The following is a 16793-nucleotide window of genomic DNA, read 5'->3' as shown; positions in this document are numbered from 1 at the left end:
TAGAAAAATATCAAGATTTTCTTTATTTTCTTTCCACAATAACCATTCTCCCCAGAAGAACATAACAGAAGCCCTGGGTTAGTTCCAATCATATCAATTCAAGGTCACTAAATGGAGATGACGCTCTTTAAAGGGGAACTATCTTATAAATGGCCTTTTTGAGTGTTTAGCATTGTTTCCTAGCTATGTGAACTTATATTAATATGATCTATGTCTCAAAATTCTCATATTGGCGCATTCTTCCAATTCTCCTCTCACAATATTCACCCTCACTGAACTGAGTCGTTTGAAAATGTGCCTATATGTGATGTCATAGTCACTGCTGCATGTTAATGTTCAGCAGACGGCGCAGGCCACACAGTGGTTTTAGGTGGCACCTGCAGCTGCGGCTGCAAAACAGCTCGAAATCTTGAGGTAGAAAAATGCTGTTTTTGAGGACTTGATTAGAAATACAAAACAATGAATAAAAAAAATATATATATTACAGAGGTGTTCCATAGACTCACAGGAATTGTGTAAAAGTGCCCAAATAGTGAAAGAAATAGTAAAATAGTCCCCTTTAAATCAGGCAATTTGCTCAGGGTTAAACCTCATCATATCGAATCATATCAGATCTGTACACCTACGTGGCAATGTACAGACATCAATACGATAGTAATTAGCTCTGGAACTTTAATTAACTTGGGAAATCTCCCTGTGACAGTCAACAACATCCGAAAACGGGTACAGCTTGATGTCCTTTAAGCCACTTCACTGACTCTGAGTGGCCTAGATACAACAGAGAGGAGGTGGGAGGAGTTAAGTACAGTGAGTAGGTAAATGACAATGTGAAAGAACTTGCCTTAGAAATGTTATGTTTTAGAAATGACAGAACAATAAGGAGATTGAAGGAATAATATTGGAAAGAAAAGAAAGAAAGAAAGAAAGAAAGAAAGAAAGAAAGAAAGAAAGAAAGAAAGAAAGAAAGAAAGAAAGAAAGAAAGAAAGAAAGAAAGAAAGAAAGAAAGAAAGAAAGAAAGAAAGAAAGAAAGAAAGAAAGAAAGAAAGAAAGAAAGAGAAAGAAAGAAAGAAAGAAAAGAAAGATGATGGCCGGCCCCTCAATGTGCGCCATTTTGAGTCTCCGGCTGAGTTAAACGTAATGCCGGAGGGACACAACATGACCTCCGCAAAATGGCTGCAAATGGGAATAATACTGACATCAAAATGAAAGCAAAGAATTGCAGTTCTCACCCTAGCAAAATGTTCCGGGTCTCGCAGGAAGACGGTCCTCTCTTTAGCGATGCTGTTGCTATGGTAGAATTCCACAAGCTCGTTGAGAGAGGAGAAGAGCTCATCCCACACAAAGTACTGTCCAGAACGATCCTGTAGCACCTTGAAATGCTGGACATGGTCCAAATAGCTAGGGAGAGAGAGAGAGAGAGAGAGAGAGAGAGAGAGAGAGAGAGAGAGAGAGAGAGAGAGAGAGAGAGAGAGAGAGAGAGAGAGAGAGAGAGAGAGAGAGAGAGAGAGAGAGAGAGAGAGAGAGAGAGAGAGATAGGGGGGAGGGAGATATTTTAAAGACAAATAGTTTCTGGCCTTGTGAGTCCTTATTTAGCCTAAATCCTTCCCAAAAACCTCAGGATGGATACAAAAATACTCATCAACCCACTAGAGTAGGAGCATGCTACCTGTTGTTGGCCCATGGCAATACAATCTAGCCTGTCCTGACTAGCCAAGACTTTAGTACAGAAAGGCCCTTAAAGAATATGTCCATTGCGCTATTTGAGAGAAAGATTTGTATCTTGAGCAACCTGCCTAGTATAGTGATCACACATCTGAAGATATTCTACAGACATAACTGCGGGACTGGACTTGCTCGTCACCTTGAAGTGGCAGACATGCAGATCATATCCCTTTTGGGCTTTTGAAATACATTTTTCACTTAAAACATGGTTTAAAAATAAAGATTTAAAGCACTGAAATAATGTACAAGGTTAACATGAAAAGGGAGAGATGGATTTTTATAAAAGAATTTACTCTGTGAAAAACTTTACCCGAATACAACCAGTGGCGGTTCGTCCATAGTGGGCACTAGAGCGCCGCCCCCCCTGGTTAAAAGAAGAAGAAGAAAGAATTATTTGCGTGTCCTATTCATCCCCCAGCGCCTAGCCCCCTCCACTCCCTTGTCATGGGCGCTCCATCTCAGCTCCACCGTAAGTGCGCAACTCACAGGGCAAAATGCACATACGTACGTAATGAAATGCGTGTTTGTGTGCAGTGTGACATTGTGCTACCTTGGTACATGTTACATAGTTTTTGGTATCAACCCCCCTGGAGAAAAATTCACCAGCCGCCACTGAATACAACGCTCTCAGTATCTGGTGTTGAGGTTAGACACAAGAACAGGCAGGTTGACCTGGGTGGATAAATCTTTCTCCAAGTGGGACATAGCTATTTTGTGACCACCTACATTACCTAGTGTGTAATTTGTTTTTGATGAGAAGTAGAATTGCCTGATGTCTGGTAGGTAGCTCACCATAATGTCATGCTCAAACCCGAGACGAGACGTAATTTAAACTTTTTAACCCAAACCAACCAACCACCAACCAACCAACCCATCTACCCACCAACCCACCAACCAGGTGCGGCTTACTGATTATGACGATTTGTGTGTCACCCTCCCTGCCACCGGCAATTTTCTATAATTTTTTTTACATTCCCCCCGCCAAAATAATGATGATGTATGATAAATATAATAATAATTTAAAAAATCCTGCCTCTGAATATCATAGTCCAATCGGCCGCAGTATCACATTTTTTCCTGGAATGAATCCCAGAATCACTGTCTGACTCCAAGGGCGACTTGTCTATTGGCTGAGCATGTGGCATTCGTTTGACATCACGTCCGTAATCACGCCAATCAGGAAATAACTAACGCTAATAGTTGTTGACTTGTTGTCGTCGTCGAAAAATGTATAATAATCACAAGATACTGGATTTGTGATGTTATGTATTGTCTAAAAGTGAAACGATAAAATACACATTGCGGGGATCAAGTGGAATGTTTGATGTGGTGTGGCAGCCCTTTATTTCTTATGTGGAATGGTTGACTATGTCTCTCACCTCCTGAAATAATGACACTGTATTGTAATGACTTTGTATTATGAAGTGCTCTGTGAACTGCTTTTTTTTGTTTTCTTGATTTTGTTTTGTTTATGCGCGTATGTCTGTTACATCTGTAATGTCTACTGTAACGTCTAAAAAAAACTGTAATAAAAACACATTGACAAATAAAAAAATTTAATCACAAGATACATTCAGTACTGAATCTAACTAAATGGATTTATGGAGACACATGTAAAGCTCCAGCCCGGACCACAAAGCTTCTCGAAGGGTTAGCGTGACACGCGCCGGCTCTTCCATTTCGTACGGCGATGTTTTACTGGAAGCAAAACGAATTTTGTCTCAGCCTCTGCGTTTTGATTTTACGATATGAAAATGTAATTGTAGTGCTGTCAGACCAGGATATGGGTTGTCTTTTCCCTTTATTTTCTTCTCTGAGTGCTTTGTTTATATGTTAAAATCACAATGGGCCTCATTCAACAATACTCTCTTATTATTTTTCTTATATTCTTGCTTACCTGTCTGTTTAGAGAACAATAAGAAAAGCCACCGCCGCGCTCGCCACTAATGCAGGAGATGCTGGGTTCGAGCCCAGCTCTCGGCATTGCTACCAGCTTGGCTGGTCGTTCATACTAACACAATTGGCAGTGTTAGGGGTGGAAAACTGGTGGGTGGGGATCGGACGTTGTGGACAGCGACTCCTACAGGTCGGTTGGTGCGCCTGCGCAGCAGAATCAGAAAGCAACGGGGGCGGCGTGTCCCTCCCACGCAGACCCTTATAAGGCGAATGAGGCGTGTGTAAAACAGCCGTGGTTCGGCATCTGATCCCTGTCTGATATATTCAACAGGAAGCGATTTGTGACTGATCTCAAAACCACAACTGTAACAGCATGCATAAAAGCTCAATAGTATAATACTACAGTTAGTTTCAAGTAAACATGATAAATATGAAGCAAAAAGGTTCACTGTGTACCTTCACTGTCTGCCCCACCTTGTTTCATTCATACTGTTTTAAATTTTTTATCACACAAAACAAATAGCACTTGTATTTATAAATGTGATCTAGCTGAGATAAATGGCTAATATTAACCATACTGTTTATGCTGTCTATATTGGTTGTAATTGAGATAACAGTTAACATATGTTAAGTATTAAGTATTTTTACATAAATGGTTATGGCTTTATTGTTTTAAAATCCCAATAATGTTGTGGGTTCACCAGACACACACATATTGGGTAAGTAACCAAAACACGTACACCACACAAGTATGAATATTACTTGTATGACATGTATCAGCATGTACACATCAAATTAAAACAAATAAAGAACTGGCTAAAAATAAAATAGTTACAAAATCCGCCCATTTTCCGCCCCAAAACCAAAATCCCGGCCGCCTGAGTGCCCCCCTATGCCCCAGTAGAGTGCTTGGTCTAGATACGCCCCTGCTGTATTGTACCCATTCTGCAATCTGGTAATAACATTTTCAATCAATCAATCAAAAACTGTATAGTGCGAAATAAATCGTTCCAGCAAAGTAGGCTTTGTCAATACTGAACGACTGGCTGCGCGCTTGTCAAGAACCAATCGTGCAGTATACTGATATGTATATGCCGCTGATCCTATGCTCTCTCCTTTCAGAGAGAGATGACAGGTGACAGATCTTTGCCTATATAGGTTTGGAAATACCGGGTTCGGAAATACCAGATCTGTCACCTGTCATCTCTCTCTGAAATGTCCCTGTGGCTAAAACTCAGAGTGCGCTCAGAACTTTAGGTGTGGAGCAGAGAAGAGAAGAGAGGAGAGGAGAGAGGGGAGGAGAGTTGAGTTTGTAAATATGTGTTCTATGCGTACGGTCTGGGCAGCCAGCATCTAACTGTTCTAACAGCAATATATAATACATTTCAGAAGCAGAACACACGCAATAAGTTATAATAATAATTATTATTATTATTGAAAAGTTCTGGGTTCATAAAGTCGTATTTGGGGGTACTGTATTTGGGGGCAAATGACCAATGGTTTGCTTTCAACCCATGAACTCCTTCCTCTCTCACTATTTTATATATAAAATCTTATTTGATCTACTAAAACTGTATTGTATTATATTGTTTGTTTTGTAAAGTGTCTTTGAGCATTAGGAAAAGCACTATATGCATCAGATGTATTATTAAAAAAATTGCATATTCTTGGTAGATCTATGGACCTCAGTGAATGTATTCCCAGTGTCAGAAATATTGTGTCTAGTACCAGGCTTGCTTAAATTGTGATGAAACAAAGGAGAATATGAATGATGATTTTTCTTTGCATCTTTGACAGTGAATAACACCATGCTAATAATGACCAAACATTAAAAACCACTGATCTCGTTCAGTACTTCCTTGAGATCATGTGTACAAAAAAATCTAAGGAAATGAATAAAGGGAAGATGATTAAACAGAAGGTTCTGTAGATACAGTACTGAATTCTCCCATCCAGACCAACGCAATTTGAAATATTATTATAGAATATAGAATAGCAGGCTTATAAATTACCGTAATTTTCGCACTATAAGCTGCACCTGAATATAAGCAGCAGCAGCTAAATTGAATGATGTGTACATATATAAGCCGCACTGGACTATAAGACTGTTGAACACAGAACACAGCATTGTGACAACGATGTCGTCTATCTAGTGTCAAACCCCTGCCCTCCTGTCACCACCCAGTCTCACTCCTGCCCTCCTGTCACCACCCAGTCTCACTCCTGCCCTCCTGTCACAACCCAGTCTCACTCCTGCCCTCCTGTCACCACCCAGTCTCACTCCTGCCCTCCTGTCACCACCCAGTCTCACTCCTGCCCTCCTGTCACCACCCAGTCTCACTCCTGCCCTCCTGTCACCACCCAGTCTCACTCCTGCCCTCCTGTCACCACACAGTCTCACTCCTGCCCTCCTGTCACCACCCAGTCTCACTCCTGCCCTCCTGTCACCACCCAGTCTCACTCCTGCCCTCCTGTCACCACCCAGTCTCACTCCTGCCCTCCTGTCACCACCCAGTCTCACTCCTGCCCTCCTGTCACCTCCCAGTCTCACTCCTGCCCTCCTGTCACCACCCAGTCTCACTCCTGCCCTCCTGTCACCACCCAGTCTCACTCCTGCCCTCCTGTCACCACCCAGTCTCACTCCTGCCCTCCTGTCACCACCCAGTCTCACTCCTGCCCTCCTGTCACCACCCAGTCTCACTCCTGCCCTCCTGTCACCACACTGTCACCACACTGTCACCACACTGTCACCACACCACACTGTCACCACACTGTCACCAAACTGTCACCACACTGGCACACTGGCACCACACTGTCACCACACTGGCACACTGTCACCACACTGTCACCACACTGGCACACTGTCACCACACTGTCACCACACGGCCCAGTGTCCCAGCGAAAAACACAAGCAGGTTAAATGGAGAACAGGTCATGACCATCAGATCCTGTTGCACCACAACACCAGCACAGTTACTGTTCCACGGCTCAAATGTTGTTGCACCCAATCTCCCATCGGGTGACTCAGTGTAGTCTACTCGCCTCGGTGAACAAAGAAATAACTGTGAACGACAAAACTGAAGCTGTGACTGACTTAAAAAGTCAAGACCTCTTTCTTTATGCGGATGACTCAGCCATTCTGGTCTCCCATAAGGACTTGGCAGTAGTGGAGAGGACCCTTAGTGAGGAGCTATCAAATGTGCAGACATGGCTGTCAGATAACAAACTATCTCTTCATCTAGGGAAAACAGAGGCCATCCTGTTCGGATCAAAGAAACGGCTTGGTAAAGAAATTGAAATGAAGGTAAGAGTAGGTGAGAAGCAAATAACAAACAAGGATTCTGTAGTATATCTAGGCTGCATACTTGACAAACATCTTACAGGAGAGGCCATGGCTAAAAAAGCCCACACTAAAATCTGCCAGAAAACGAAATTCCTAGCTAGAAAAGGGGAACTACTGGACCAGGCAACACTTAAAATGCTAGCGGGCGCATTAGTACAAAGTCACTTTGACTATGCTGCCAGCTCCTGGTTCAGTGGCACTCCACAGGTCCTGAAAAACAAACTTCAGACAGCTCAAAACAAATTAATGCTACCTCCACGCACTCACCTAGGGTCAACTTTCTTTAGGCAACTAAACTGGCTTCCGGTCAATAAAAGGGTAATTCACATCAAATTAGGTCTCACACACAAGATAGTTCAAAATACAGGTCCAAAATATCTATCCAATTACTTTAATCGATTCCGGGACAATCATTCATATTCCACTAGAAGGAGCAGTGCAGATTTTATTCTGCCAGAATTCAACTCATTAATGTTGCTATATGTTTTATTATGATGCTCTATGTTTTTTATTATGATGATCTATGTTTTATTATGTTGCTCTATGTTTTATTATGATGCTCTGTTTTATTATGATGCTCTATGTTTTTATGATGTCTGTCCATGTCCAAAATCAGGGACCATGATGGAAATAAGTGCTTGCACTTTCTCATGTTTTTATCCCTTGGATAACCCACCCACCAACCAATCAACCAACCAACCAACCAACCAACCAACCCACCCACCAAACAATCAATCAACCAACCCACCAACCAGCCAACCCACTAACCCACCCACCAACCAATCAACCAACCCACCAACCAACCAACCAACCAACCAACCAACCAACCAACCAACCAACCAACCAACCAACCAACCAACCAACCAACCAACCAACCAAAACCAACCAACCCACCCACCAAACAATCAATCAACCAACCCACCAACCAGCCAACCCACCAACCCACCCACCAACCAATCAATCAACCAACCCACCAACTGAAGTGTTATCAAGACAATGAATTCGAATGAGTTGCAGACTGGACTCAAGTTTACTTGGTTGACATAGACGCTCATACATACTGGTGCACTCTTATATATCGTCCGGGTCGCACCCCGGCACTATATGGTACCTACTGCATATCACTACACCAACCAATCAACCAACCCACCAATCAACCAACCCACCAACCAACCAACCAACCAACCAAGCAACTGACCAACCAATCAATCAATTAACCAACCAACCAACCAACCCACCAACCAACCAGCCCAACCACAGTGCTTGGTGGTTATAGAGGTTCCCTTCTGATGTTGGGTTATATATTCCTGTCATCTATAATTGAAGGCTATAGAACACAAACAGCTGATGGAAGGCTAATTAGCTACAGCCTCCTCTCTCTATATCTCCCTATATCATCCCTCTCTCTGTATCTCCCTATATCATCCCTCTCTCTGTATCGCCCTATATCATCCCTCTCTCTGTATCTCCCTCTATCACCCCTCTCTCTGTATCTCCCTCTATCAACCCTCTCTATATATCTCCCTCTATCATCCCTCTCTCTGTATCTCCCTCTATCATCCCTCTCTCTGTATCTCCCTCTATCACCCCTCTCTCTGTATCTCCCTCTATCAACCCTCTCTCTGTATCTCCCTCTATCATCCCTCTCTCTGTATCTCCCTCTATCATCCCTCTCTCTGTATCTCCCTCTATCATCCCTCTCTCTGTATCTCCCTCTATCACCCCTCTTTCTATATCTCCCTCTATCATCCCTCTCTCTGTATCTCCCTCTATCATCCCTCTCTCTGTATCTCCCTCTATCATCCCTCTCTCTGTATCTCCCTCTATCATCCCTCTCTCTGTATCTCCCTCTATCACCCCTCTCTCTATATCTCCCTCTATCATCCCTCTCTCTTTATCTCCCTCTATCATCCCTCTCTATATATCTCCCTCTATCAACCCTCTCTCTGTATCTCCCTATATCATCCCTCTCTCTATATCTCCCTCTATCATCCCTCTCTCCCTCTATCACCCTCTCTCTATATCTCCCTATATCATCCCTCTCTCTGTATCTCCCTCTATCACCCCTCTCTCTGTATCTCCCTCTATCACCCCTCTCTCTGTATCTCCCTCTATCACCCCTCTCTCTATATCTCCCTCTATCACCCTCTCTCTGTATCTCCCTCTATCACCCCTCTCTCTGTATCTCCCTCTATCACCCCTCTCTCTATATCTCCCTCTATCATCCCTCTCTCTTTATCTCCCTCTATCATCCCTCTCTATATAATAATAATAATAATTCATTTAATTTATATAGCGCTTCTCAATAACCCGAAGTCGCTGACAGTAGTCGGGAGCAGGGGTACAAACAAAGAGACGAAAGCAAAGAAACAAAACAAAACAACAAAGAAACAAAAACAAAGGAACATGAGACCATGGGGGGAACGGGGGAGACAGCCTGATGGCACAAAAAAAAAAAAAAAGACTAGAGACATATCGATCAGGTTGGAGGGGAGGGGGGGGTTTAGGGGTGGGGGGGGTTGAAGGCAAGGGAGAACAGGTGGGTTTTGAGGCGAGCTTTGAAGGTGGAGAGTGTAGGGGAGTCTCTGATGGACTGGGGGAGGGAGTTCCAGAGTCGGGGTGCAGTGCGAGAGAAGGCCCGATCTCCGAAGTTTTTAAGCTTGGATGTCGGGACAGTGAGGGAGGCAGTGGAGGAGGACCGGAGGGAACGGGTTGGGCGGTAGGGGAGAAGGAGATCAGTCAGGTAGGGGGGGGCCAGGCTGTGGAGGGCTTTGAAGGTGAGGAGTAGTGTTTTAAAGTTAATGCGGTGTTTGATCGGGAGCCAGTGGAGGGAGTGGAGGACAGGAGTGATGTGTTCGCGGGACCGGGTGTTAGTGAGGAGGCGGGCGGCTGAATTTTGGACCATTTGCAGTTTATGGAGGGAGCGGGAGGTGATACCAGTGAGGAGGGAGTTGCAGTAGTCCAGGCGGGAGGAGATGAAGGCGTGAATGAGGGATTCAGCAGCGGGGGGGGAGAGGCAGTGACGAATTTTTGCGATGTTGCGGAGGTGAAAGTAGGATGTTTTCACGATGGAGCGGACGTGGGGGTCAAATGAGAGGGTGGGGTCAAGGAGGACACCAAGGTTGCGGACTAGGGGGGAGGGGGTGATGGTGGAGTCGTTGATGGTGAGTGTGATGGGTCCGGATCTGGTGAGGGTGGTTTTGGTGCCAATGATGAGGAGTTCAGTCTTGTCACTGTTGAGTTTGAGAAAGTTGTGGGTCATCCAAGTTTGGAGTTCGGTGATGCATGATTGAATGTGACTGAGGGGTGGGCTGTGGGGGGATTGTGTACTGATGTATATATCTCCCTCTATCAACCCTCTCTCTGTATCTCCCTATATCATCCCTCTCTCTATATCTCCCTCTATCATCCCTCTCTCCCTCTATCACCCTCTCTCTATATCTCCCTATATCATCCCTCTCTCTGTATCTCCCTCTATCACCCCTCTCTCTGTATCTCCCTCTATCACCCCTCTCTCTGTATCTCCCTCTATCACCCCTCTCTCTGTATCTCCCTCTATCATCCCTCTCTCTTTATCTCCCTCTATCATCCCTCTCTCTGTATCTCCCTCTATCACCCCTCTCTCTGTATCTCCCTCTATCATCCCTCTCTCTGTATCTCCCTCTATCAACCCTCTCTCTGTATCTCCCTCTATCACCCCTCTCTCTGTATCTCCCTCTATCATCCCTCTCTCTGTATCTCCCTCTATCACCCCTCTCTCTGTATCTCCCTCTATCATCCCTCTCTCTGTATCTCCCTCTATCACCCCTCTCTATATCTCCCTCTATCATCCCTCTCTCTGTATCTCCCTCTATCACCCCTCTCTCTGTATCTCCCTCTATCACCCCTCTCTCTGTATCTCCCTCTATCATCCCTCTATCTTTATCTCCCTCTATCATCCCTCTCTCTGTATCTCCCTCTATCATCCCTCTCTCTGTATCTCCCTCTATCATCCCTCTCTCTGTATCTCCCTCTATCATCCCTCTCTCTGTATCTCCCTCTATCACCCCTCTCTCTTTATCTCCCTCTATCACCCATCTCTCTGTATCTCCCTCTATCATCCCTCTCTCTGTATCTCCCTCTATCATCCCTCTCTCGGTATCTCCCTCTATCACCCCTCTCTCTTTTTTTTTTATATTTTTTTTATTATTGCAAAACAAAAATTATTAAAAGTCAGTACTCAACACACAATGCATAATGAAACTTTCAGTAAAGGTGGTTAAAATATATGCAAGTACAGAAACAAGATAAAACAAAAATAGTCTATAATAATATTTTAACCGTATACAGTGTATATCCAGCGAAATTACAATTATATAAATGTTAGTATATAATATACCCCTAATACCTATTTTCTAAAACCCTACACACATATGCTCCAGCTCGAACCCCCCCCTCCCGGACCCCCTCTTGGATAGTACCTCCATTATCCCTCACTCCTAACCAGACACTACCATTATAAGCTAGCTTTTATTCTCTCCACCACTTCTAACCACATTGACATTTTGGATTCATTGAGACCCAGAATTCTTGCTGTAGATATTTCTTGATATATCACATCGAGATATGTAAGAAACCACACTTTTCGGCACATTTTTTCCGGTTGAAACCAACGTGATGCGATCAGTTTTTTAGCTACTGTGATACTCGATAAAACCAATCTCTTTAGTTGTGGATTCACTGCAAACTCAAAAACATCATTCAATAGTAATACCGAGGGGTGTACAGGTATATTCCAAGATACGAGTATTGATAATTGTTGGGACACATCTTTCCAGAATGCCTTAACTGGTGGGCAGTCCCAATACATGTGCATAAATGTTCCTTCGTCCCCATTTGTACATTGGGAGCATTTGGAGTCTTGTTTAAGCCCCATTTTGCACAGCCTTATAGGAGTCAAGTATGTCCTGTGAATATAGTTCAGATTGATTTGTTGATGATCCGGGTTCCTTGATGTAAGTCGGACATTTGCCCAGGCTCCTTGCCAATCAAAGTCATTTTCCAGGTCTGGTATATCCTTCCTCCAGACAGTGTCTAGTTGAAGGGTTTCATACGAGGACGTTAGTAATTGATAATAAAAACCTGATACAAAACCTCCCAATGTTTCTCTTTCATAGAAACATTTGTGGTATCTGTGGTGTTCAATTGGTATGAGTAATGGAACACTGTGAGACCTCAGACAAAGTCGTAACTGTATGTAAAAAAGCCATGTGGACTCGGTGAGGTTAAACTTTGTGCATATTTCGACATAACTACAGAGGCCCTGGTTATTAAAAATATCCCCTAATGAGTGTATGCCTTGCTCTTCCCATATAGGGAATCTTATAGGGCGTTTTCCCATTAAGAGTGCATTGTTATTGAATATGGGAGTGTGATTATGCCATTCTTGAGGGTTAGGATATTTCTTTTGTGTTTCCCGCCATGTTCTGATTGCTGATTATTTCTCTGTGCGGTGGATCTTTTTATGCAAGGTGGTTTGTTATTCCAAATAAATTTGTATGTGGAGGTTTGTAATCTTTTCCAGTAGCCCTCTGGAGGAGGTAACGGAAGCATTGAGCTGAAGAAATTGATTCTTGGTAATACATCCATCTTAACTATTGATACCCTTGCCTGTACTGAGTTTTTAAGTTTTGCCCACCTGTCCAGGTCGTCTTTGATTTTGTTCTGTATTTTTGTGTAATTGTGCTTCACCGTTTGTCTTATGGTGGGAAATATTTCCACACCCAAGCATCTAAAATGTTTGACCATGGGTATCGCACCTGGGAGGGTTGTGTCTTTTTTTGCACTGATGTTAAGAGGAAGAAAAGCCGACTTAGGCCAATTTATTTTAAATCCCGATAAATCACCAAAGTTCTCTATCAACTTGAGTATATGCGGCAATGTGTTGTTGGGGTTTTGCATGAACAATATTACGTCGTCCGCATATAAACTAATTTTATGTTGTGTGCCCTTGATTACTATTGGTTCTATGTGTTGGGATTGTCTTATAAATTGTGCTAAAGGTTCTAATGATAGATCGAATAGTCCGGGACTAAGAGGGCAACCCTGTCTGGCTGAGCGTGATACCGGAAAGATATCGGAGATGAATGTGCCTGTTGTAATCCTGGCCGATGGGTCCTTGTATAGTACTTTAATCATATCAATGAATCCTTTTCCTAACCCCATCCTTTCTAATACTGCCCATAGAAACGACCATTCCAACCTGTCAAATGCTTTCATAGCATCCAGGGATAGCATCGCCTTAGGTGTGGTGTCCTCTTTGTCTGCATCTAGTACGTGCAGTATTCGCCTTATGTTATCATTGATCAGGCAACCTTTTATGAAGCCTGTTTGGTCCGGATGAACTAAAGACGTCATATGCTTTTGCAATCTGATGGCTAATATCTTAGAGTACAGTTTGACATCGGTTCCGAGGAGGCTTAAAGGTCGGTAACTACCGCACTCAGTGGGGTCTTTGTCTTTTTTGTGAAGAACTGAAATGAGTGCGATATTTTGGTGTTTATGGAAGCTTCCCTCTTTGACTGAGTATAAGATCATATTTAGTAATAAGGGTCCAATTATGTCCCAGCAAGAAATGTACATTTCTGATGGGATACCGTCAATTCCCGGAGCCTTGCCGTTTTTCATTCCGGATATGGCCTTCTTGAGTTCTTCTAATGTGATCGGTGCTTCTAACTGTTTAGCGTCGTCCTCCGAAAGTTTAGGGAGAGTAATTTGATTAAGATATGTGTCTAATTTGTCTTGATCAAAGGTCGTTTCTGAATTATACAAATCGGAGTAGAATTCTTTGAATGTATCGTTTATTATTTTGGGTTCTGTTACTAGAGCTTGTTGTTTCCTAATGGCAGTTATATCTGCAAATTTTGCATTAATTCTTAGTCGCATGGCTAATAGGTGACTAGGTTTAGATCCTTGGAAGTACTGCTGTTGTCTTGTGCTGCGTATTTGCAATTCCGATTTTTGTCTGTATATTGCTTTGATCTCTGTCTTTAGAATGTTAACTTGGTTTTCTAGTCTAGTAGAGTTGTTGTATTTTAAAGAATTAAAAAGCGTTGAGTAAAGCGTTTCCATTTCAGACAGTTTTGTGCATTGATTTTTGCGCAATATGGAGGAAAATCTATCCGTGAAATCCTTGATCATACTCTTTACCGACATCCATAATATTCTGGGATCTTGCACCGAGTTTGCATTATCCCGTAGGAATACTGTGAGAGCTTCTTTAATTTGTGTAATGAATTCCTTGTTGTTAAGCAGCATAGAATTAAAACGCCATCTTGGGGCCCGGGAAGATAATGTACCAAATGTTGCTTTCAGGATTAAGTAGCAGTGATCTGATAGCGCATTGGGTGTCATTTCCACTTCATATTTATCAAATATTCTCGGGATGCAAAGACGTAATCAATTCTGGATAGTGTGTTGTGTCTCGCCGAACGACAGGAGTACTTGCGGGTCATGGGATTAAGTGAACGCCATAAATCAATTACCCCTGTTGATTTTGACCAATCTTTTAATGCTTTAGATGAATTTTTTTGTTCGCTGGAAAAGGTAAGGTAAGTTTTGTCCATCCTTGGGTTCCAAATGGCATTAAAATCTGCACCTATTATATGAGTACTCGGGATGGTTTAACATTTCTCCGGTTAGTGAAGTGAAGAAACCCACTTCGTACAAATTTGGGGCATATACCGCTGCCAACGCAATTTTCCTGTTATTGTGTATAATCCTAGCTATAGTTATGCGCCCCTCAGCATCCGACCATACCCCTTTCAATTCGATATTTAATTTGCGTCTGACGACTATGGCTACTCCTCTAGTTCTCGTAACAAAAGAAGAGTGACTAATATTATGGTATATGTTATCCGCTAACGTATTTATGTCTTCCTCTAAAATGTGCGTTTCGCTTAATAGAGCCACGTCCACATGTTCTTTTTTCATCAGTGTGAGCACGCTTTTGCGTTTGTGTTGTTTGTTTATCCCACCGGTGTTCCATACCATTATATTCAAACTAGCCATAATCTATGCATGTTTTTGTGTAGTTTTTGGTAATGCTTCTGGAGTGCGAAGCTACAATAGATGTACATCCAATTAATGAGGTCCCGTTGAGAGCTGAGCTTAAAAACATATATATATACAAATAAAAATCCCCTATTTTCCCCTCACCCAGAAAGTCGTACAGGCCTGTGTTCCAAAAACACATCCTCCGCGATTGACTTTCTCCCATAGTCCACCGGATTGCCCAAACTGAGCATTGTAATCTTAATCTTCCTATGCTAATTGCCATAGGATCTAACATTTCCATTCTATTGCAATAGAATGTCGCTTTTGGTCTTGCACCTTCCCTTACTGTAATGAAGTATTGTGATAAATGACAAAAAATAAAAAATAAAAAAAGAGAACAAACTTTCATCGACATATTCATTTGAACCCTCTACTAACGTGTGGGGAAAAAAGGAAAAAAGGAAAAGATTGTAGAGCAATATTGACACCTTAATGTGAAGAACAGTGGAAAAGAACAATGTAAGTTAAAATATATATAAAAAATAGAGTAATGAGAAGAAAAAATTAAATAAAATAAAAATTAAAGGAAAGATATAGATAAGGAATGAGAGATAGAATAATTATCAACGTGGAGAAGCCACTAGAACCGAATTAACAGATTAGATAAGATAGAAAAGCAGAGCCTTTTAGAGCTTCAATGTGCCAGTCACCATCAATGGAGTGATTACTTAAATTGTTAGAATAACCTTGTAGTGTTCATACGTTTAGGTGTGGTTAATTTTTAAAGTATTATTAAGGACTGATTAAACTTCATTCAATTGATTATCTGCTATGTGTATACACACCGGATGTTTATTGTTAGAGTTGTAGGCCTTCGTTGTCATGGTGCCTTATATTCTAGAAGGTTGTAGAGTATACTAGTGCAATAGACTATTTTTATGTTCCAGAATGATCTAAGAGACCCAGGGCATTTGAGCGATAAACCCAGAATATTCCAGATAGATCTTTTTGCAATGATATGTATTTGTCTCCCCAGAGACCAGAGTCTGAAATTATAATGTATTACGAATCGTATTATACACAGTACACATTGTTATAGACGGCTTGCATATCGTCTGCTACCTTGATGAACACAATAAAGTCATTCTAACACTGGTATACATTGAGAAAGAGGCTTATCTGTTTCCGGCATTGTCGTCCTGCCTTGGGTTATTTGCTCCATTTCGATTCAGAAAATCCTCAGCTTCTTTAGGTGTGTATACACCAGACCTGTGGCCGGCACTGCCCACGAATGATAACAGCGCCGGGTATGATAACCTTGGCTTGTGACCAGATTTGAACAGCTTTTGCATCACCTCCTTGTATGGTAGACGTCGAATGATGGCTTCTTTGCTCAAATCTTCGTAGATAAATATTGATTTATCACCATAATTCAGATTCCCACGTTGGATGCGAGCAAATTTGATGATGTCATCCCTTGTTGTAGTCTTCCGCAGAGTAACAATGATGACTCTTGGCCCGATGTTTCTTTGCCCCCGAGAACCGATTCTGTAAACATGGTCCACTTCTGGCACTGTGTTTGGATCGTTGTTACCCAAAATCGTTGATAGCACTGTTGGAAAGTTGGCATCTTCGCAGTTTACTGCTTCATCAAGCCCTACAATGCGGATGTTATTCCGCCTGTGGTAGCGTTGGGATTCTAGTAGCCTCTCCGTCGCTTCGTTTTTAACCACTTGTATTTCCCTCCGGTATTCTTCTTTCACACTTTCTATCTCTTTTTCCATCTCTGTCATGCCA

The 16793-nt window shown here is 42.4% G+C and overlaps 1 protein-coding gene across 1 annotated transcript in view; it reads right to left on the bottom strand.

Moving 5' to 3' along the window:
- The window catches only part of grapa (GRB2 related adaptor protein a), a 176676-nt gene that overhangs the window by 51963 nt on the left and 107920 nt on the right, over nucleotides 1–16793 (bottom strand). The window contains 1 exon segment of the mRNA XM_084328763.1: nucleotides 1231–1399. Within this exon segment, the coding sequence (XP_084184889.1) occupies nucleotides 1231–1399 (169 nt within the window).

The sequence above is a fragment of the Notolepis coatsorum genome (genome assembly GCF_963971535.1).
Source record: "Notolepis coatsorum genome assembly, chromosome: 14".
NCBI lineage: Eukaryota > Metazoa > Chordata > Actinopteri > Aulopiformes > Paralepididae > Notolepis > Notolepis coatsorum.
Note: the sequence above shows the minus strand (reverse complement) of the source record. Positions and strands in the feature narration are given on the sequence as shown.